Here is a 23,540-nt window from a genome sequence, read left to right on the forward strand (position 1 = left end):
TCTCATGTGTGAATGTAGGTGCAAAATTCAAATTCAGTTTGTCATCAATCTGAGCAGGATCATCAACAGTTGAACCATCCATATCAAGTGGACCAATTTGATTCATTCCCTTCCTTCTAGCATTTATATAAGTAAAGAGGCCTTTGCTGTTTTTCTTTGCATAGTTTGCCAAAGATTTAATTGCAAAAAATATTTTTGAAAGAAAGACATAGAAACTCTTTGTAGCCAACTATATTATGATGGTGAGACCAAAAGGGGCTGAATTATGAAAATGGCAAATTCTCCATTGCTAAATCACAGTTGGCAGCTATGCTATGAAGAAGGTTGAGATATGGGTCATTTACCCAACATGATAGACAAGTTTGAGAAAATGGAAAGCTCTTATGCTTTGCAGAGGGAGGTTGAACGGTTTCCGATGTACTGTACACAAAATTACTGTGGAGGATTTAACATTTAGTTAGTGACAAATATACTTCGTTTTTTCATTTACTGCATTAATTTTTTTTTCATAAATAAATTTTAGGGAGAAATTGATAGACAAAAATGCTTATCACTGAAAATAGAATATATGAAATAAATAAATTAACCATTGTGTGATATATATATTGTTATATATTGCAAAAATATTTGCTGATGCTATCGAGGCAGTGATAGGTGGGTCAGAAAACTGTTATCTTGGGGGGGATACTGATACTATTAGTTTAATTAGTGGAAAATTAAATTCTAAATTCTAATTAAAAGCCACAGGCAGAGATAAAAGTGATTTTTGCATTGCTATTATTGGTACATGTGTGTGGGATTTCAGGCCCTGCTATGGGTCATTATGGAACAAATGAATACATGGCCTGTGTTAGGATAACTAAGGGTAAGAACATAGGCATGTATACTTGCATGTAAACTACTGCTAGGAGCATTGTTAATAAATTGTTAATCTATGGCAGTGCATCAAGTTGAGATGATGAGTGCAATGTTGTGTCAGCTTGGTGTGTAAGCACTGGGAAAACAAAATTGAGAGCAGGAGTGTGTTATAGGCCTAATTACTGTGATGAGTCGACCAAATAATTACACAGGGAAATATAGTGGACCAGCAAATCAGAATGTCTCAAAATGGGGGATTTTAACTTTCCAGATATTGACTGGCATTTGTGGATTAGTCACTCACACACTAGCAAGACTTTTCTACAGCAGCATGTGAGAGGCAACTAGAGGAAGCAATACCCTTGATCTGGTTATCAGCAGTAATTCTTCATTCATTAAGAATCTGCATGAAAAAGACTCAATGGGTGGCAGCGATCACAGTGTATTAATGTAGAATTTAATTAAAGACATAACTACTGTGAAGTGTAAAGGGAAAGGCTTTGCTTTCATAAGGGTGACTACAGAGGACTCAGACAATTTTTAAATTGTGTGCAATGGGATCAACTGCTGATGTTACCAATAGCAAATACTAAATAGGAAGTAATCAAAGAAGCTGCTAGGCTTTTCATACCAACAGAGAAATACTGTTCAAGGCTTAGACCTAAATGAATGTTAGATGAACTATTGAGACACATGACAGAGAAGAAAAGTGCATTGGATGCATATCAATTATCAGATGATATAGAAGCCTGTGCTAGACATAAATTAGTCTATAATCAAGTCACAAAGGTTAGGCAAGCTAAGGCAGATTATGAGAATTCTCTGGCAAAGAATGCAAAGAAATACAAGGACTTCTATGCTTACATTAACAGTATAAGAAAGAAGTTGAATCACACTGGACCACTTGATGTCTATGGGTTGGGTTAAATCAGTGGTTTTCAACCTTTTTTTAATAACGGCACCCCAAGTCATTTATTTTATTTTGGGGCACCCCTACTCAATTTTCTGCCTGTTAGATCCAATTCTCTCTCTGTATATATAGATATATAATATTAAAAAAGATATAGAGGTACTAAGTAAACATCAATTATAGATTACACCAAATTAAAAAGATACCGTACACCTTTTTTATAATGAAATAAACATATAAATTTTAAAAAAATAATAAGTTTAAGTAACTTAAACCAAAATTACGTGGCACCCCTGGAATGTTGTTGCGGCACCACAGTTGAAAACCACTGTGTTAAATGTTGATGACCCTGCTCAGGGCTGCAGACAAATTGAATAGGTATTTTGCATCTACATTCATGCATGAGGAATTCTTTAGAGTAAGAGATGCGAGAACTTCATCAAAATCTAACAAGGAGCTAAATGAATTTGTGATAACTGAAAAGGAAATTGAGAAGAAATTGTTCAGGATGAACAATAAAAAAGGTTCAGGATGGGCATAAAAAAAAAGGCACCGGCAAATGGAATCTATCCAATTACATTAAGAGAGGCAGCAAAGGAGGTAAACAAACCCTTAACCATAATTATGAGACCATCCTTGGATTCAGGGGAGGTCCCTATGAACTGGAAAAGTGCAAATATATCCTCAGTTCGTAAAGGGATATCAAAAGGCAACACGTGTAATTATAGACCTGTTAGCTTAAGGTCTGTTCCAGAGAAAATAATGGAGTCACTGGTTAAGGAAGTAATGCAGGACCATCTTGACAGGAATGCAATTGTACTGTAATCACAACATGGATTTGTAAGGCAGTCTTGTCTAAACAATTTGATCGGTTACTATGATGCTGTGACCAAGGAAGGAACTGGACGCAAAAAACAATTCTGACATCATATACTTAGATTTCAGGAAAGCTTTTGACACTGTTGTGCATGGAAGAGTACTGTAGAAATTGGAGCAGTATGGTATTAAGGGTAAGTTGCTACAATGGATAAAAGGGTGGTTGAGTGGGAGAAGACAGAGAGTGGTAATCAATGGACGCTGCTCTTTGTGGACTAATGTTATTAGTGGAGTTCCCCAGGGTTCAGTGCCGGGTCCATTGCTGTTGTCAATATTTATCCATATTGATGTAGGTATATCAGGCTTAACATTAAGTTTGCAGATGATAAAAAGGTTGGCAGAGTAATTAACAATAGTCATCAGTGTGAGCTACTGGAACAAGGCCTGGGAAAATTGGGTCGATTGGTTGAGAAATTAGCATTAGTAGAGGCATATGGTGCAAGAAAGCAAGCCTATGCAGCATCAGCCAAAAAAAAACCTCCCATTTCACCCCTCCAGTCATTCCAAAAGCTTGTCCAGCTCAGCCTTAAGTTTATTTAGGCTATCAATTTCCACAACAAAAGATGGAAGTTTGTTCCACCAATTAACTACCCGCTGGCTAAAGGCAAATTTCCGCACATCTATTCTACAACTGTCTTTCCTCAATTTGAATTTGTGCCCCCTCAGGTTCTTAATCTGAGCAAGAAGAGTATATTAAGAGTTAATGCTATGATTATAAATGTAGTATTCATTTACTATAACACAATTTCTCTTTTATCTGGTGGTATGACAATTCTGTGATGAACTTAATGTACTACTGTAGAATTATCTCTAGTTTATATATCAGCATATCTTAATAAAGTAGAGGTTCGAATTAGATTTCTCTTATAAATCAGCTCTTTAGAGGTTCTGACAAGTGACACTGGCCAAATCATGTTAGTACAAGTAAAGATTAATTCCTATTAATGTATTTGAGATATTGTAATAATGTTTAAATTAAAAAAAAAAAAAAAAAACATAATGGAATTACAGAAAAGAACTGCAATTAAAAAAAAAAAAAAAAACTGAAACAATTTAAAAATCTTTTTAAAATATACTAATTACTTACAGGGAAGAGGTTGAAAGTTGCAGTCAGACTAGCTTTATAATGTTGAGATATCCTTGCATTTTTAACTCCAATTGGTGTATGCTAAAAATTCAGAAATGTTACAGCTAAGAAACTAATAAAGAATACTAGTATTATGAAAGTGGAGTACAAACAAAGATTAAGAAAAAAAGAGTCAGATTTTATAGCCTTATAATCAATTTGTGATTTCTAATAACATTTCTAACACACACACACGTGCGCGCATGCACACACAGTGAAGAAATACAGAAGAAAGGCTGAAGACATCTAAGTAATAGAAAAATAAAAAATATAGAAAAAGGGAAAAAAAAATCTAAAGAAATTACAGCATAAAAAAACATGCAAATATACAAATAAATATAAAAACAGATAAATATATCACTGTATAACCCACACCCCTGGTGTCATTTCAAAGAATCAACCACCAGAAATGCACAAAACTATGACAATATGGAGTCTCTGTTTCTAATGCAAAGCACTTTTTTTTTTTTTTTAAATAAAAACACCAAACACATAAGAAATTAAAACCTATAGTACCATGTGTGCACTGAAGGTTGAGTTGATGTAATATGATACTTGTTTACACTAGAATTTAATTTGTGTAGACTGTAATTTTCACAAAATATACTTCAAGGGTGACTGTGCCAAAAAAAAACAGAAGTTGAAGGGATACAGGAAAAAGAAAAGTTAGTGTTCTGAGTTTGAATTTGGACATAAAGGAATGCTGCTGACTGGTTGCAGCATATGTTTGGACTGGTTTGGAAGAGAGGGTGGGAATTATACAAGCCAATTCAGAAGAACAGTGCCCATGGAGGTATCTGCAGAAAAGAATTAGATACAGAAACAGAACATGTATGAGTCAGATAGTGGAGATACTTTGTAAGAGATGGGTCATTAATTAACCTAACTGCCCTCTTTTAAATGAAGTCAAGAAGACTGAATGAGGTTATTATTATTTTTTTTTTTGTTAGTTGTTGGCGCATCTGCTTCTGTGGCCATAATACACCTCCCAAAGTTTTTGCATTTTTTTACTCTGATCCAAGCCCAAGGCAGGATTCGAACCTGCGACCATTGGGTTGCCAGGCAGGCACTTTACCCCCCTGGCTAGTTCGGTCGGCAGTGAGGTTATGGGGACACCATCCCTGATGTTGGAACAATATTCTATGGTAGGATGAAGTTAATATTTATACAGAATGAGTAGCTGTTTAGAAGAAAAGTAATGCTGAGAGTGAAAGAGAAAAGACAGCTTTTTTCATTCAGAGGAAATAATATTTATGATGTGCTTATGCCAAGACAGAGATTAAAAGTTAGAGTAATCCCTAATAGAAATATATGTTCATGTATAAAAATCTGAGAGTCATTGAAGATAGGAGCAGGAGAATCTTTTTTGAGATATAAGACAGGCCAGAGTTTTATAAAGATTAAAATTAACTAACTTATCTTTGCCCCACTGGAGATTTACCTTGAGATAAGCATTTAAGGAATTAGTAGTGGATATTTGAGAAGTTGAAGCTGTGCAGAGTAAGGTTTCTCATACTGGAAAGAGGAATGCAATTTGCTATCGTCATCAGAACTATGGACAGCATTTCCAATCAATGGAAGAAGGTCATTAATATACAAGAGGAAAAGAGTTGAAGAAAAAACTAAACCTTTGTGGAACACTTAGCATTAGTCAAGAAGTGAGACAGAACCATCTACTGTCACACACAGTGAGTGGTCAGAGAGAAAACTGGATACCCAATTACAAAAACTACTTGCAAAAACCATAGGATGGAAGCTTATTTAGAAGACTTTTATGCCAAACATGGTCAAAAGCCTATGAAATGTCGAGCAACTGCTTAAGTTTAACCACTCTTTTCCATTGAATTTTTCCACAAATGGTAACAAAGTATGGATTCTGTCAGTATCTGTTCACCAGTGAACAGACACTGACAGAATTCATACTTTATCCTTTAAATCTTGCTGGCCTAAAAATCTAATAATATAACGATCTTAATTATAAAAACAGAATAAACCTACCTTTCCAACTCTATAAGGCTAATGGACGTATCTACATTTGGAGAAATGCAACGTGAGGACATGGCACCTGGATTCACTGATAGTGTTCGGCAGGCTGGGGGTGGTGGTGGTGGTGTTATGATTTGTTGATTGTTTCTATGGCATACCCTAGGTCTTATCACCATTAATCAATGGCTTGGTGGGAACAACAATATCATCGCTAATCAAGTATACCTCTTCATGATGATAACTATCCAGACAACTCCAGTGTTGACCAACAAGACAATGGCCATTCCACTTGGCCTGGAAAGATGCTAACTGGTGTCGGGAATACAACAATGAATTCTCTGTTCTCCCACTCACCTAATCTCAACCCAAATGAACATGTTGGGATCTACTCAAAACGGGCATTTGATGCTGCAACCATCCGCCGAATAATGTGCAGGCATTACTGTATAGATTGTGCAGTGTAGTGCTACCACAGGATATCCTGCAATGCCTAGTGGATTAATAGTAATAGAGGCATGTGATGCAAAAAAGCAAGCATATGAGCTTATGTAGCATCAGCCAAAAAACAAAAAAATCCACACACCATTCCCTCTAAACGTTTGACCAGTTCCTCCTTAAATTTATTTAAGCTATCAACTTTCACAACGACAGATGGAAGTTTGTTCCAGAAATTAACCGCCCGCTGGCTAAAGGCAAATTTCTGCACAATCTATTCTACAACTGTCTTTCCTCAATTTGAATTTAAGCCGCTTTAGGTTTGTAACCTGAGCAAGCAGAAGAATCCCATCAGACTTCAGCATGCTCAAGGCCTTTCAATCAGATGACATCACAGGTGGCTAGTCTCCAGCCGCTGCAATTTGCAGAACTTAAGCCTCTCTTGGTAAAGAGGACCCCTATGTTCCACTCACTAATCTACATCCTTTTTAAAATGAGGCCTTCAGACCTGTACACAATACTCAAGGAGTGGCCTGACCATTGACTTATACAAAGGAATAATCACCTCCTTTTCCCTGCTAGCGAAATTCCTGAATATCATTGACAACACCCCATGACCTGCTCTTGCAGCCTGTCTGCATTGCTCAGAAAACTTCATTCTGACTGCACAATTACTCCCAGGTCTTTCTAATTTTTTACCACTCTAAGCGTAGTACCACACAGTTGGTACGTTCCTCTGGGGTTACTTCTACCCTTATGCAGTATTTTGCATTTGTCAATGTTGCCACTTCTCAGTGCATCTGCCCAAATTTTCTAGATCCTGTTGCAGTAGCACACTGCCATTACTGTCATTAACAACCTTGCCAACTTTTGTATCGTTTGCAAACTTTGACATTAAGCCTGATATACCTTCATCAATATCATTGATAAATATGCAAAACAACAGTGGGCACAACACCGAACCCTGTGGGACTCCACTAATTACATTAGTCCACAGAGCAGCGTCCACTGATTACCACTTTGTCTTCTCCCACTCAACCACCCTTTTATCCATTGTAGCAACTTACCCTTAATACCATACTGCTCCAATTTCTATAGTACTCTTCCATGCACAACAGTGTCAAAAGCTTTCCTGAAATCCAAGTACAGGTGACCCCCGCTTAACGCTGATAATTCGTTCCGTAAAAACAGAGCGCTAAGTGAATCCACGCTAAGCGAGCACCGCATTCCCATAAGGTAACATATGTATTTGTGAGTTGCGGTCGGTGCCATAGGATATTTCCTAATCAATAATAAACGGTAGTGAAAAGATGCACAAATGTCGGTCAAAATATTTAATATTCAAATATTTGTACATATAAAATATTCTACATTACATTACATATGTATATAATTATGTGGTAACTACTTACATATCAAAATTAAACTTAAAATTCCAATTAAAATCATGAATTTAATTGATCTAAATCTAATTGATGAATTTAATTTAATTGATGAATTTAATCATGAAAAATGTGTCGATTTTGGGTTGAACTTTGGCCCTCTTCCAAATAAAATAAAAGGGGTATTAATTTTAAATCCCCCGCAGCGTTACCACCCAACAATAAAGTCAACCGATCCTTCGCTGCTTTGAAACCTGGCATGTTTTTTACTTCTTTCAATATGAAACTTCTTTTAGGCATTTGTTTCCACAAAAGTCCTGTTTCGTCTAAGTTAAAAACTTGTTGAGAAGTATAACACATAATATCCCTCTTCAATAATTTTAACAAGTTCTTTTTTGAAAGTTTCGGCTCCTTCTGCATTTGTGGCTTCTCCCTGGATTTTAAATCTATTCAACCAGCCCTTACTAGTTTTAAATGGTTCCACATTTTTTTTTTTAATAATATTTAACTTAACTGAATTATGCATTGGATATTATCTTCAATAAAATTAGTTAAAAGTCTTTCCATTTCAATCCTAAATAGCCGGCCTAGCCCTAGTTGCTTGCAGTGGAACAGCTATCTTTCCCGCTGCTAAAATTAATTCTTTATCTTTTTTTATAATTGTTCTTACAGTTAAACTTGCAAGTCCTAAATTATGGCACACATCTGCTTGTCTTTAACTGGAATCGATTCGCTTCAAAACATCTAATTTGATTTTCAAATTCAGTCTTTTTCTTACATTTAAGTCTTCGTACTGCGCTCAGACGTTGTTGCTTTTTCATTCTTATCGGCCATTATTAACTCTTCGAAAATGTAACTGCGTTGGTTGCATTAATTATGATACAATGTTCAAGTAAACTGTCCGTTTCGCACGATGTCTAATAGGGTACTGAGTGATGACTAGACTTCGGATAAATGCACATAACGCAAATATTACAAGCAATATTATTATTATTATTATTATTAGCTACATGGTGCAAGGAAGCCTGAGGCTTATGCTGCACCAGCCAAAAAAAAAAAAATTCCCTAAGGGAGAGAGAGAAAATCAAAAGTAGAAGGGAATCACCAAGAAAGAGAAGAATGATGATATCCAGCTCAGGACACTGGGTGTGCCAAGCCCATACTCACTAGATGTGAGCCCCTAGGGTTATAATCAGATCAAGAGTATTACTCCCTCTGGTTGCCTCTCAAACATGATGCTGTAAAAAACAGTCATCCAATAAATCCACAGAAGTCTTGCTAGCATGCAAGTGACCAACCCACAAGCTCCAGTGAATATCTGGAAAGGAAAAAATGCCCAATTATAAGACATTCTGATTTACTGACCCACTCTCTCTCTCTGTATAGCTGGTCATTGTACTCGTCAGAGTCATTAGGCCTAAAACACACTCCTACTCTCATTTTTGCTTTCCCAGTATCACACCAAACTGACTTAACATTGCACTGGCCACCCATGTCAACTGGATGCACTTCCTAAGATTTTATGTTTCCTAACAACATAACCCCTCCTGTCTGTCCTTTCTGTACATGTCAGGCCCGTTTTACACCCCTCGACATGGGCACCTGTACGTGGTGAGGGGACCTCCCAGTGATGCTGCTGGGCTTCCAGATTAGCATCACTGGGATCTAATGCCCATACCTTGGTTCCAGGGTTACATCTTTGGAATCCGGCGTGTGCAGCCGTATGCCGCGACCCATGGAATTCGGAAAGGGGGATCCTGGTGGTTGAGGGGCCCAGCCTTAATACACCACTTTGGCTCCTACTTCGACAAGACGTGATCATTTTTTAAAATGTTGATCTCGGAACTACCTAACAAGTCACTGTACTAAATTAAATTAGCGTGCGAGAAAATGTCACTGAGTGTGGGAAAAATTTTTCAAGTCGGCGTGGGAAACGTTTTAATGCAGTTTTGCTATTCATTTTCAAGCTATTGACTCCATCAAATGAAACGATTTTGTTAAATATGCCAAAAATGCAATCTGTAAAAGAGCGTTATAGTGATCTGTGACAGCATTATAGTCAAATAGGAGTTATAATATAAGAACAGCGTTATAGCGAATCAGCGTAAAGTGAACCGCGTTATAACGGGGGCCTGCTGTATATGATATCAAAATTATTTTTTGCATCCAGTTCTTTTGTAACCACATCATAGTATCTAATCAAATTTGTCAGACAAGACTTTCCCTTAACAAACCCATGCTGTGTCTGAATTATTACTGCATTCTTTTCTAGATGATCCTGCAATGCATCTTTAACCATTGACTCCATCAATTTACCAGGAACAGAAGTTAAACTAACTGGTCTGTAATTACTTGTGTCACCCTTTGATCCCCCTTTGTGAACTGGAGATAAATTTGCACATCTCCAGTCTGTGGGGACTTCCCCTGAGCCCAAGGATGCTCTCATAATTATGGCTTATGGCTAAGAGTTTGCTTAGTTCCTTTGCCGCCTCCTTTAATATAACTGGATAGATCCCATCCACCCCAGTCACCTTTTTTATGTTTAACTTCAACAATTTCTCCTCCACTTTGCTCTCAGTTATTACAAAATCATTAAGCACCCTGTTACAATTTGATAAACTTCTGGTATTTTTCTTCCTTAATAACTCCTCATGTGTGATCATCCTCAATCATCCACATGTGTGAATGTAGATGCAAAATACTCATTCAATTTTTCAGCAACCTGAACAGGATCATTAACAGTCGAATAATCGTTATCAAGAGGACCAATCTGATTCATCCCCTTCCTTTTAGAGTTTATATGAGTAAATAAATCCTTGCTGTTTTTCTTAGCATCCTTTGCCAAAGATTTCTCGTAATCTTTCTTCACTTGCCTAATCTTTTTTGTGACTTGATTACAGACTAGCATATATCTGCCATAGGCTTCTGTGTTGATTGATAATTTATATGCATCCCATACATTTTTCTTCTCTGCCACGAGTCTCAGTTCATTTGAAAACCATTTAGGCAACCCTTGAACAATATTGTTTAATTGGTATGAAAAGTCTAGTAGCTTTCACAATTAATTTCTTGAATGCTTCCCACTTAGAATTAACATCATTAGTTGGTCCCACTGTACAGAATTTAAAACCTAAGACCAATGTCACCTTTACGGAAGCAAAAACACTTTACTTTACCCCTGTTGGTAGTTACATCTTTAAGTAAATCCCACATCAGTACACTGTGATCACTGCCACCAAGTGGTTCCTTTATCTGCAAATTCTTAATACACAAATGATCACTGCTGATAACCAGATCAAGAGTATTACCCTTTCTGGTTGCCTCTCGAAGATGCTGCTGCAGAAAACAATCATCCAATAAATCCACAAATGTCTTGCTAGTGTGCGATTGACCAACCCACAAATTCCAGTCAATATCTGGGAAGTTAAAATTGCCCATTATAAGACATTCTGATTTCCTACCCCACTCTACTTCTCTGTACAATTGTTCATTCAAGTCATTAGCCTGTAATACACTCCTACTCTTATTTTCGCTTTCCCAGTGCTGATGTCACACCAAACTGACTCAACATTGTACTGTCCATCTATGTCAACTGGATGCACTTCCTTAGATTTTATGTTTTTCTTAATTAACAGCATAACCCCTCCTCCCTTCCTATCCTGTCTATCCTTTCTGTATATATTGTACTCCCCAAATTCCAATTATGCATTTCTAATATCTGTGTGACATACCATGTTCTTATTCTTAGTTACCCTAACACAGCCCATGTATTTATTTGTTTCATGATGACTACTATCAGTCCCTGAAGCCCCCAGCACCCCTTGCTCCAGGCCACTGCTCATTCTAACAGAATTAGTGCAAGAATCACCTTCACCTCTGCCTGCGGCTATTTTTAACCTTTTAATCTGTGAATACCCCAAGCTAGCAGTTTACCAACCCACCTAATACTGCATAGATAGCATCAGCAAACACTCTTGTGCATTCAATGTCTATTTAAGTGTATCCCATCCCTGTAGAAGCAATCTCTCCTGTTAACAAGCACAGACCACGCTGAAAAAAAAATTCTAACCCCATGAGCCCTGCACGCTCCCCTCCAATGTGAATTTATTGACAAGGCTCTCATCATATACTCCCTCCTATCATGTCTGGGCAGAATTGCAGACACTTTCAAATTTAACCCTAACCCATAACTTTTTCAACATTGACCTGTATTTGTTAAGTAAATCTGTATATCTCTTACTCTGAATGTCATTTGTGCCGACGTGTACAACAATATTACCCTTTGTGCATTTAAAAGATGATATCTGCTCTACAATGTCATCAACATTTGCCCCTGGCAGACATACCCTGGCCCTCTATCCTTTTTAAACAATATATTAACCATCTCCCTGACAATTGAGTCACTGACAATAGCCAACTCCTGTGGGACCAGTGCATTCTGCCTTGGAGATTGCTGCTGTGTTGTCTGATGCACAGGAGTGAGCTCTGGCGTTGAATTGGGCAGCTGACAGTTTGATGGGCCCCTCATATTAATTTCTTCGACGGCATCTACCCTACACCTCAAGCTCTCATAGAAGCCCATCAGAACGTTCAGTTGATGCCAAATTTCTTCACATTATCTGCACCTAGCACACACAAAGACATAATCCTTGGCTAGATCATATTCTGTTCCAGAGAGTTCGGCAAACATTTCACAAGTTGCACATTTTTTTAGGCTGTTATGCATTGAAGAATTGCCTCCCTCATTTCTCCCCCGAGTTCCTACCAAGAAGTGTATGGGCTATATTGTGTACAAAAGGTAGCCCCATGATGTATTAGGTAGATGGTGCTAATGGAAAGGTGGCACTATTACACATGAATGCATAGTATGTTTTAAAAAAATAGTTATTAATGTATTTTTATGAATAGTTTTATGGTCCATGGCTTCTAATTGCAAATATAAAAGTGGCCTGGAGAAAAAAAAAAAAAAAAAATAGAGACTTAAATCTTGTTTTGTGTCACCTTTACACACTCCTTTATTCCACAGGAGTTTCCTTCTTGCATGGAAATTTGTTCATATCTAGCCAATTCTTAAAACTATGGCTGGATATTTGATGATGCTAATGTGATGTGTCCTGTAGCCTACTGATAAAACTGGAAAAAATATATATATATATATTTTGCATTTGCATTCAACATGTGAAGAAGTTTTTAGAGATGGGAATATCCTAGAGTTGTTCTCTTACCGAGAAGAGCTTGGATTCTATAAATTTGAATAGTGCAACGAGTGTAAAGGATTCTCCCCTACCAATAAGACTGAAGCTGGATTTCCACAGCTGTGGGCTCTGCTTTATTTGAAGCAGCTTATTATACCTCTGGATATGCCATATTTGAATCCACTTGTGGGTATATATCTGTCAAATAATTGGTTTGTGGTCAGTAAGAGAAATCTGGACAAAGTCAATGTCAAAATGGTCTCTTTCCACTTAGTTCTGTGAATTCATTTTCCAGCATCCCAATATACTTGTAAGCCGAGCAAAATTTTACAGTATACTTATTTTGATTGAGGTGAAATAGCAGATATAATTTGCTTCAACAATGAATGAGAAGTTTGGGAATTATTCTGCAGGATCTTCACTGCACTTAGTCTATATAGATTATGATCTGTGAATGGAAGAGATCTTAAAGAAAAGCTAAGGCCATCTTAGTTGCATACAGTTAAACAGTGTACACACTACATTCCTGTAGCAGCAAGACAGGGATATTATGGGAATTATTCTGCAGGATCTTCACTGCACTTAGTCTATATAGATTATGATCTGTGAATGGAAGAGATCTTAAAGAAAAGCTAAGGCCATCTTAGTTGCATACAGTTAAACAGTGTACACACTACATTCCTGTAGCAGCAAGACAGGGATAACAGGGGTGGGGAAAATTACTACAGCTTCCATGGATATATATGATTTTGAGACACTGGTACATAACTAAAAAGTTTGGGCATTAGTTGAGACATGGCTTGCTTACATGCAATTGCTGAAATCTTTGGCTTGCCTTACCAACAATTAGATGCATAACATTGTCTATGGAGGTTGTACTGTCAAAGTCTTCATATTAGCAAGATGTACATTCCATTCCTGCTGCATTAGATCTTGAAAATTGGATTCAGTAGATATCATCACTGTTACAAGTTGCTGATCTCTAAGGATGCCTGCAGTTCAAATATGATAAAAGTGTTGTCAAAGATATACATAGCAGCAGAAGAATTCTTTTTGAAAGATATAATGCAGGGTAGAGTTTTAGAAGGGTTGAAATTAACTAAGTTATCTTTGCTCCACTGGAGAATTGCCTGTAGATCAGAATTTAAAGAATTAAAAGTGGATATTCCATAAGTTCAAGCTGTTTCTGCAGGGCAAGGTTTCTCAAATTGGAAGGTAGAATACAGTGTGCTATTATCAGAAATACTATGGATATTATTTCCAGTCAATGGAAGAAGTCCATTAATATACAAAAGGAAAGGAGTGGGGAAAAAACTGAACCTTAGGGAAAACTAATGTTTGTGGACAAGTGAAAAGACAGGGCTGTCTACCAATCACCCACAGTGAATGCTCAGAGAGAAAACAAAAAATTGACAGTCCTTAAGACAGCAGCTTGTTTAAAAGATTTTTTTTTTTTTTTTTCTGTTAGTTGTTAGTGCATCGGCTTCTGTGGCTATAATGCACCTCCCAAAGTTTTTGCATTTTCTACGCTGATCCAACCCCGAGGCGGGATTCGAACCCGCGACCTTTGGATTGCCAGGCAGGCACTTTACCCACCTGGCTAGCCTGGTCGGCTTAAAAGACCTTTAAGAGAAAAACAATCAAAAACCTTTGAAATGTCAAGAGCAACTGCTTGAATTTCATCACGCTTTTCCACTGAATTTTTCCATGGATGGGTAATATGGGACACTGACAAAATCCATACTGGCAATTGTTGATCAGGTGGAAAGTTTCTAGCTTGTTTGGGAGTTGGCAGCTAATGGATTTCTCCATTCCTTTAGCAAGTGAAGTGCAGTGGGGCGATAATTTAATGGGAGGGTTTTGTCATCCTTTTTTAGGAACTGGCTGGACTTGAGTAAATTTACAAGCAGAAGGAAAAATACCAGTGGAATTAGAAAGCGTAAAAAGGTGACAGAGCAGGAGTAAGCTCAGGAACACAGGTTTGAGAACAAGTGGAGAAATACTATCAGGATCTGGAGTTTTCTTGGCATCATGATTATTCAAAATTCTTCTCACATCCTTTTGATGGAAGACAACAGAAGGAATTGAATAGATTGCTCTGGGAATGATAGGAGGTGGTATACCAAGATCATCAATACAAGAGTTAGAAGAAAAGAAAGATGCTAGCAGGTTGGCTTTATCTTTAGCCCAGGTGGCAATAAAACCATCAGGTTTTAACAGAGGTGGGAGTAGGGATGGGCAAATGTTGCAGCCAATAACTGGCAAGAGACCAGAATGCACAACTACTGTTTGGATAAGAAGCAAGTTTACTCTTAGCCTGACCAAAGTTTGGACTAATTAATAACTGCTTTAAAACTTTTTCGAGTTTGGTGTAGGCACAAAATGAACCTGTAGATTTGAATGCAAGCCAAATTCAATATGCAACATTCTTATCTTGAACAGCTTTAGCACATTTATTGGAAACCAAGGTTTGGATATCTCTGTATACCATACTGTAGCCTAATCATGGCCTTTGTAAAAAGGGATAATCACATCTTTATTCCTGGTAGAAAGTTCCTGCATATCATTGACAAACATCCTATGAGCTGTCCTGCTCAAACAACTTCATACCTGACTGCACAATTAACAATAGGTTCTTTCATTTTCCAATATGCACACAATTGAGTGTAGTACACAGATGGTGTGCTACTGATTACTACTATCCATATGCAGTAACTTGCATTTGCAATGTTAAATTTCAACTGCCATTTCTCACCCCAACAGCCTAATTTTTCTAGATCTTTTGCAGTAGCTTTCCTTGATTACTGTCTTTAACACCCTGCCACTTTTTGTATCATCCGCAAACTTAGACATTAAGCCTAATATACTTTCATCAATATCATTAATAAATAATGAAAACAATAACGGGTAACCAAGCAGCAAATCCTGGGGGCTTCATATTATCATTAGTCCACAAAGAACAGTGCACACTGGTAACAACTCTTTTCTTTTCCAGCTCAACCATCCATTTATCCACAGCAGTAACTTGCCCTTAATGCAACATTGTGCCAGTTTATAAAGTTGTCTTTATGTATAACAGTATGAAAAGCTTTCCTGAAATTTAAGTGTATAAGATCAAAATTACTTTTTACATCCATTTACTTTTATACTGCATCATAGTATCCAATCAGATTGGTTAGACAAGTCCTCCTCTTAACAAATATATGCTGGGACTGCAGTATAATTGAATTCCAGTATAGATGGTCCTGCAACACTTCTTTAACCAATGACTCCATTATTTTCCTTGGAACAGACATTAAGCTAACATATCATCATTCTTCTCTTTCTTGATGATTCCTCTCTCTCTCTCTCTCTCTCTCTCTCTCTCTCTCTCTCTCTCTCTCTGGCAGGGTTACTAGGAAATTTTTTTTTGGATGGTGCAAAATAAGCCTCTGGCTTCCTTGCACCATATGGATAATAATAATAATAATAATAATAATAATAAAGGTTTGTAATTACTCATGTCACCTCATTTTGATAACCCTTGGTCAACCGGAAATACATTCCCACATCTCCAGTCAATAGGGTTGACTGGAGATGTGGGAATGTAATCCTGAATCCAAGATGCTCTATAATTATGGCTAAAGGTGTGCTTACCTCATTTGCTTAATATTATTGCATCAAACTCCAGGTGTCTTTTTTATGTTTAACTTCAACAATTTCTCTTCCACTTTACTTTCAGTTATCACAAAATTATTTTCTCTGTGTTAGAGTTTGATAAACTTCTCTCATCCCCTTCCCTGAAAAATTGTTCATGTATGAATGTAGATGCAAAATACCCATTCAGTTTGTCAGCTACATCAACAGTTAAACCATTGACATCAGGTGGACCAATGTGATTTTTAATTAATATGTTTGTTTTATTTGTTATTTGGTTTTTAGTTGTTGTTGTTATTTGGTTTTTAGGAGCATTAGCAACTAAGGCCATATTGCTCTGGGGATATGCGGTGGTCATTCCCTGACCTTTCCGCATCCTCCATATTTGGTGGTCACAGGCTTGAACCCCGGTCTAATCAAGAAGCGTGTGCTACGCACTGCTGCTCCTGCTCACCTGGCTACAGAGGCACCATTTTTAATTAATAAGGTATAGTGGAGAAAGACCCTTCCTTCTACTGTTAATATAAGCAAAGATCTCTTTGCTGCTGTTCTCTGCATTTGTTCCTGGAGACTTCTCATAATCTGCCTCAGCCTGCTTACCCTCTTTTGTGATTACAGACTAGTTTATATCTACCATAGGCTTCTGTATCACTTGACAATTTATATGCATCCCCACACCATTTTATTCTCTGCCAAAAGTCTTGTCCGTTCATCTGACATCCATTCAGGTCTAAGCCCCGAACAGTACTTCTTAGTTAGTAAGATAAGCCTAGTAGCTTCTATGATTATTTCACTGAATGCTTTCTATTCAGAATTTCCTCTTGGTAACATCATCAGTTAATCTCACTGCAAAGAATTTAAAAAATGTCCAAGACACCGTTACCCTTATGAAAGCAAGAGTCTTTCCCGTTACCCTTGATAGTAGTTATATTTTTAAGTAAATTCCACATCAGTACATTGTGATCAACGTCATTCACCTGCAGATTCTAAATGCTTGAAGAATCACTTCTTGGTCTGCTTTGAGTCAGAACAATCAAACAGAAGTTAATAAAACAGAAGTTTTACTAACACTTGGTGAGGTCAACAAAAAATTAACCCACTATAGTAGATCATATTGCACATCTCTCTTTCATGTAATCTCCAGCAGATAATATCTACATAGTTACATAATGTCAGCATTGATGTTTAAGTTTTTTAATACATTTATTAATTAAAAACCTTAAACATCAATGCTGACATTATGCAACTATGTAGATATTATCTTTCTTATATTAATTGTATAAGTTGTTATTATATATTTTTCTCACCTTCTTTCAGCTTTGAAATCTTTCTTTCCTCCTATTTCTACTTTCCGTCCTTCACTTCCTTTAGGTTCTCATCCTGAACAATGAAAACCTCAACTTACCATCTTACGTATACCTTAAATTTTAACTTAACAATTATAGTTTAACTTACAGTATACCTAAGCAGAATAGTTCTCAAAGGTGTACGTTCATATTTTATTTCTATATGCATAAAAATGCACCCACACAGTGTTAATTTCTACTATTCTGTGTGTGTGTGTGTGTGTGTGTGTGTGTGTGTGTGTGTGTGTGTGTGTGTAAAAGTACAAAAAATCCACAATTTGTTCCTACATGTGCAGAAACCAAGACTTTAATTATAAAAATTATAAGCCCATTTAAACTAAAAAGATAACAATTGATTTATTTGTTCAATAAAAAGAAAACAAAAAAACATTAAGTCACCTGAATTCCACGCAGCCCAAAGAGTTTTGTAACTTCCAGTGGTTCCTAGAACGAGAGAAATGTAAAGAGTAAATATGTATTTTTCAGAGACAGATTCTGAACAACTACTAATTAAAATTCCAATTACTGGTGGTAATAATTTAATGCTACTGATTAGTGTTTCCCAAAATAAAACAATCATGTACTATTTTCAGATTCTTGGCCTTATTCACTAATTTTTATCAATCTTCCTTTATATTTTTTTGTTATTTTTGAATTATTTATTATTATTACATTATTCTTTGTTATTATTGCTTATTCTTCATTATTTTATTTTTGTTGTGTATCAAATGCCTGCGGCTTCCTTGCTCTACATGGCTAATACTAATACAATGAGTCCCTACCTGAAACTTGAATGAATTGGAAGTCTAAGTGCCTTGTTATGTGATATTTCTGCTTACCACTCACAGATTTGAAACTGTGGGATGGTAAGTTATCAAAACACTATGTTCTTACTTCATCTGCTGGAGTACCTTGTAGCTGTCCCTGAGGAGATGAGTATACACAGCCAAATTTCTATATCTTCTCAAGTGTGTGCATATGTGTGTTTTTAATGTTGCGTAACTTCCATTAGACAGACTACTTTATTCTTTTCTAAATTAATTTCAGCTTTAAATAGATTTAGAACACTAAAGGAGACATATCATCTCACTACTTTTTTAAAATTTTTCACTTTTGAAAATTTCTCACAATCATTTCGTGTAATTCATTTATAACTTCAGGTTTCAAAGGATGCCAACCACCTCACTGAAATCTTGGAGTTTCTCTTTCTTACAATTAATTTAATTTATAAAAGGATAGACTTTATATTAAACTTTCTTAGGCTTTATTTTTCATTTGGCCAGTGGATGCATATTATCTGAACAAAATAGGGAGGATTCATAACTACCTCAGTTCAAATGCCCATAAACACAAAGCAATTCAAAATAAAACTTAAACTACAGTCTGTAGAAAATTAATGCAGGGACAGGTTAGAAATGTACAGTGCACTTTGGGTTTTCAACTTTAGCATTAGCATTAGCTGTTGTTGTTGTTGGTTGGGTTTTATTGGCGCATTAGCATTTAGCATTAGCAACATTAGCATTAGCATTGGAATTTGAGCATACTCAATGCTGATGAGATTCTTCCTCGTGCTCAGAATAATCACCTGAGAGGGCATAAATTCAAATTGAGGAAAGACAGATGTAGGATAGATGTGTGGAAATTTGCCTTTGGCCAGTGGGTAGTTGGTTGGTGGAACAGACTTCCATTCCTTGTTGTGGAAGTTGATAGCCTAAATAAATTTAAGGCTCAGCTGGACAGGTATTTCGAACGAACGGAAGGGTGAAGTGGAAGTTTTTTTTTTTTTTTTGGCTGATGCTGCATAAGCTTGCTTTCTTGCATCATGTGCCTCTACTAATGCTAATGCATTAGTTGAAGCATATGATGCAAGCTTATATAGCAACAGCCAAAAAATAAAAAAAAAAAAAAGAAGCCCTTCCCATTTCACCCAACTCCAAATGTTTGTCTAGTTCAGCCTCAAATTTATTTAAGCTGTAAACTTCCTCAAGACCAGATGGAAGTCTGTCCCAACAATCAACTACCCACTGGCTAAAGGCAAACTTACGCACATCTATTCTGCATCTGTCTTTCCTCAATTTGAATCTATGCCCCCAACAGGATCATAATCTGTGCAAGAGGAAGAATTCCATCAGCACTGAACCTTCTCAAGCCATTCAAGGCCTTATACACCTCAATCAGATCACCTCGCAGGGGCCCAGTCTCCAGATGATGCAACTTGCAGAATTTAAACCTTTCTTGGTAAGAGCACTCCTTTGGACCTCTCATCAATCTTGTTGCCCTAATTTTTACTCATTCTAGCAGCTCTACATTCTTCCTAAAATGAGGCCTTCAGACCTGTATGCGGTGCTCAAGGTGTGGCCTGACCATATCCCTTAGGGGATAATCACCTCCTTGTCTCTGCTAGCAAAATTCGTATATATGACAAGACTCCATGACCTGCTCTAGCTTGTTTGTTTGGGAATTTTTTAGGTGCATCGGCATCTATGGCCATGGTGCACCACCTGCTCTGGCAGCATGTCTGTACTGCTTAGAGACCTTTGTATCTGACTGCACAATTAACCCCCAGTCTTTTTCATTGTCCACTTCCCTGAGTGTAGTACCACACAGTTGGTTGTTTGTTATTTGGTTTTTAGGAGCATTAGCAACTAAGGCCATATTGCTCCGGGGATATGCGGTGGTCATTCCGTGACGTTTTCGCATCCTCTGTATTTGGTGGTCACAGGCTCGAACCCCGGTCTAATCAAGAAATGTGTGCTACGCACTGTTTCTCCTGTCCACCTGGCTACGGAGGCGCCCACACAGTTGGTATGTTTCTCTTGGGTTACCGCTGCCCATATGCAGTATTTCGTATTTGTCAAAATTAAACTTCAGTTGCCACTTCTCAGCCCATCTGCCTAACTTTTCTAGATTCTGTTGCAGTAGCATACTATCTTTACTGTCGTAAACAACCCTGCCAACCTTTATATCATGGGAAAACTTGGACATAGAGCCAGATACCTTCATCAATATCATTGATAAATATACAAAACAACAACGAGCGCAGCACCGAACCCTGGGGGATTCCACTAATAACATTAGTCCACAAAGAGCAGTGCCCATTTGTTACCACTCTCTGTTGTTGCCCACTTAACCATTCCTTTATCCATAGCAGCAACTTTCCCTTAATGCCACACTGCCCCAATTTGGACAGCAGTTTTTTATGTGCAACAGTATCAAAGCTTTACTGAAATCTGAGTATATGTTATCGAAATTATTTTTTTTGCATTCAGTTCCTTTGTGATCACATCAAAGTATCCAATCAAATTGGTCACACAAGACCTCCCATTAACAAACCCAAGCTGTGTCTGAAACTATTACTGCAGTCTTGTCTAGATGATCCTGCAACACTTCTTTAACCAATCACTCCATTATTTTCCTTGGAACAGAATTTAAAACTAACGGTTCATAATTATTTGTGTCATTCTTTGAAACTCCTTTGTGAATTGGGGATAGATCTCCGGTCTAAGGGGACCTCCCCTGAACCTAAAGTTGCTCTCATAATTATGGTTAAGGGTTTGCTTACTTCCCTCGCTGCCTCCTTAAATATAACTGGATAGATTCCATCCATCCTGAGTGCCTTTCTTATGTTTAATTTCAACAATTTCTCTTCCACTTTGCTTTCAGTTATTTCAAAATCATTAAGCTTCTGTCCTCATTCCCCTACAGAGTTCCACATGTGTGAATATACATGAAAAATACTCATTCAGTTTGTCAGCTATCTGAGCAGGTTCATCAATAGTCGAACCATCAATACCAAGTGGACCAAATCTGATTCATCCCCTTCTTTCTAGAGTTTACATAAGTAATGAAGTCTTTGTTGTTTTTCTTTGCATCCTTTGCCAAGGATTTCTTGTAATCAGCCTTTGTGACTTGATTACAGACTAGCTGATAACTACCATAGGCTTCTGTGTCCCCTGAAAATTTATATGCATCCATTTTTCGTCTCTGCAACGAGCCTTATTAGTTCATCTGACATCTATTTAGGTCTAAATCTTGAACAGTATTTATTAATTGGTATGAAAAGCCTAATAGCTTCCAAGTCTAATTCCTTGAAGGCTTCCCACTTAGTTGTTGTTGTTATTTGGTTTTTGGGAGCATTAGAAACTTTTTTTTTTTTTTTTTTTTTTTTTTTTTTTTTTTTGGTAGTTGTTGGCGCATCGGCTTCTGTGGCCATAATGCACCTCCCAAGGTTTTTTCAGTACTTTGATCCAAGCACGAGGCGGGATTCGAACCCGCGACCTTTGGGTTGCCAGGCAGGCACTTTACCCACCCGGCTAGCCGACCGGGCTAGCCGGGTAGGCACTTTACCCACCCGGCTAGCCCGGTCGGCGCATTAGAAACTAAGGCCATATTGCTCCGGGGATATGCGGTGGTCATTCTTGACCTTTTTGCATCCTCCGTATTTGGTGGTCATGGGCTTGAACCCCGGGCTAATCAAGAAGCGTGTGCTACGCACTGCTGCTCTTGCCCACCTGGCTATGGAGGCGCCTTCCCATTTAGAATTCGCTGTTTTTAACATCATCAGTTAACCCCACAGTACTGAATTTAAAAACCCGTCTGTGACAACTGTAGTCACCTTTACGAAAGAAAAAACCATTCCCTTTTCCCTTAATCGTAGTTACATCTTTAATTAAATCCCACATCAGTACACTGTGATCACTGTCACCTAGTGATTCCGTTATCTGCAAATTCTGAATGCATGATATGCATGAATAATCACTGCTGATAATCAGATCGAGAGTATTATTCCCTCTGGTTGCCCATCGAACATGATGCTATAGAAAACAATCCTCTAATAAATTCACAAAAGTCTTGCTAGCGTGTGAGAGACCAACCCACAAGTTCCAGTCAATATCCAGGAAGATAAAATGCCCCATTATAAGACATTCTGATTTACTGGCCCACTCAATTTCTCTGTACAATTATTCTTTGTACTCATCAGAGTCATTTGGCCTATAACACACTTCTACTCTCATTTTCCCTTTCCCAGTGCTTATGTCTCACCAATCTGACTCAACATTGCATTGTCCACCCGTGTCAATTGGATGCGCTTTCTTAGATTTTATTTCTTAACTAACAGCATAACCCCTCCTCCCTTCCTACCCTGTCTATCCTTTCTGTACACATTGTACAGAAAGGACATTGTACAGGGTAGGAAGGGAGGAGGGGTTGTGCTGTTAGTTTTTCGTCTCTGCAGCAAGCCTTATTAGTTCATCTGACATCTATTTAGGTCTAAATCTTGAACAGTATTTATTAATTGGTATGAAAAGCCTAATAGCTTCCAAGTCTAATTCCTTGAAGGCTTCCCACTTAGAAGTCGCTGTTTTTAACATCGTCAGTACTCCCCAAATTCCAATTCTGCACTGCTTATATCTGTGCGATACCATGTCTCTGATATCCCAACAATATCTGCCTTTGATGTCTTGACCTTCAAATTCATCAAATTTATTTACTATACTTCTAGCATTGGTTTACATGCAAGTATACATGCACCTGTTCTTACTCTTAGTTACCCTAACACTGCCTATGCATTTACTTGTTCCATGATGACTCCCAGCAACTTGCTCTCTAGGCGGTGCCTTCGTAGCCAGGTGGGAAGGAGCAGCAGTGCATTGCATACGCTTTTTGATTAGACTGGGGTTCGAGCCCATGAGCCACCAAATACGGAGGATTCAGAAAGGTCAGGGAATGACCACTGCATATCCCCGGAGCATTATGGCCTTAGTTGCTAATGCTCCTAAAAACCAAATA

The 23,540-nt window shown here is 37.6% G+C and overlaps 1 protein-coding gene across 1 annotated transcript in view; it reads right to left on the bottom strand.

The window, feature by feature from the left end:
- Positions 1 to 23,540, bottom strand: part of LOC150087117 (protein O-linked-mannose beta-1,2-N-acetylglucosaminyltransferase 1-like) — a 275,054-nt gene that overhangs the window by 133,872 nt on the left and 117,642 nt on the right. Inside the window, exons 9-10 of the mRNA XM_090372379.1 lie at positions 18,150 to 18,194; positions 3,732 to 3,812 (exon numbers count right to left, since the gene is read on the bottom strand). Of these exons, the coding sequence (XP_090228505.1) occupies positions 3,732 to 3,812; positions 18,150 to 18,194 (126 nt within the window). The remainder of the gene's footprint in view (positions 1 to 3,731; positions 3,813 to 18,149; positions 18,195 to 23,540) is intronic.

The sequence above is a fragment of the Mastigoproctus giganteus genome, chromosome 4 (assembly GCF_048544385.1).
Source record: "Mastigoproctus giganteus isolate SK-2022 chromosome 4, ASM4854438v1, whole genome shotgun sequence".
NCBI lineage: Eukaryota > Metazoa > Arthropoda > Arachnida > Uropygi > Thelyphonidae > Mastigoproctus > Mastigoproctus giganteus.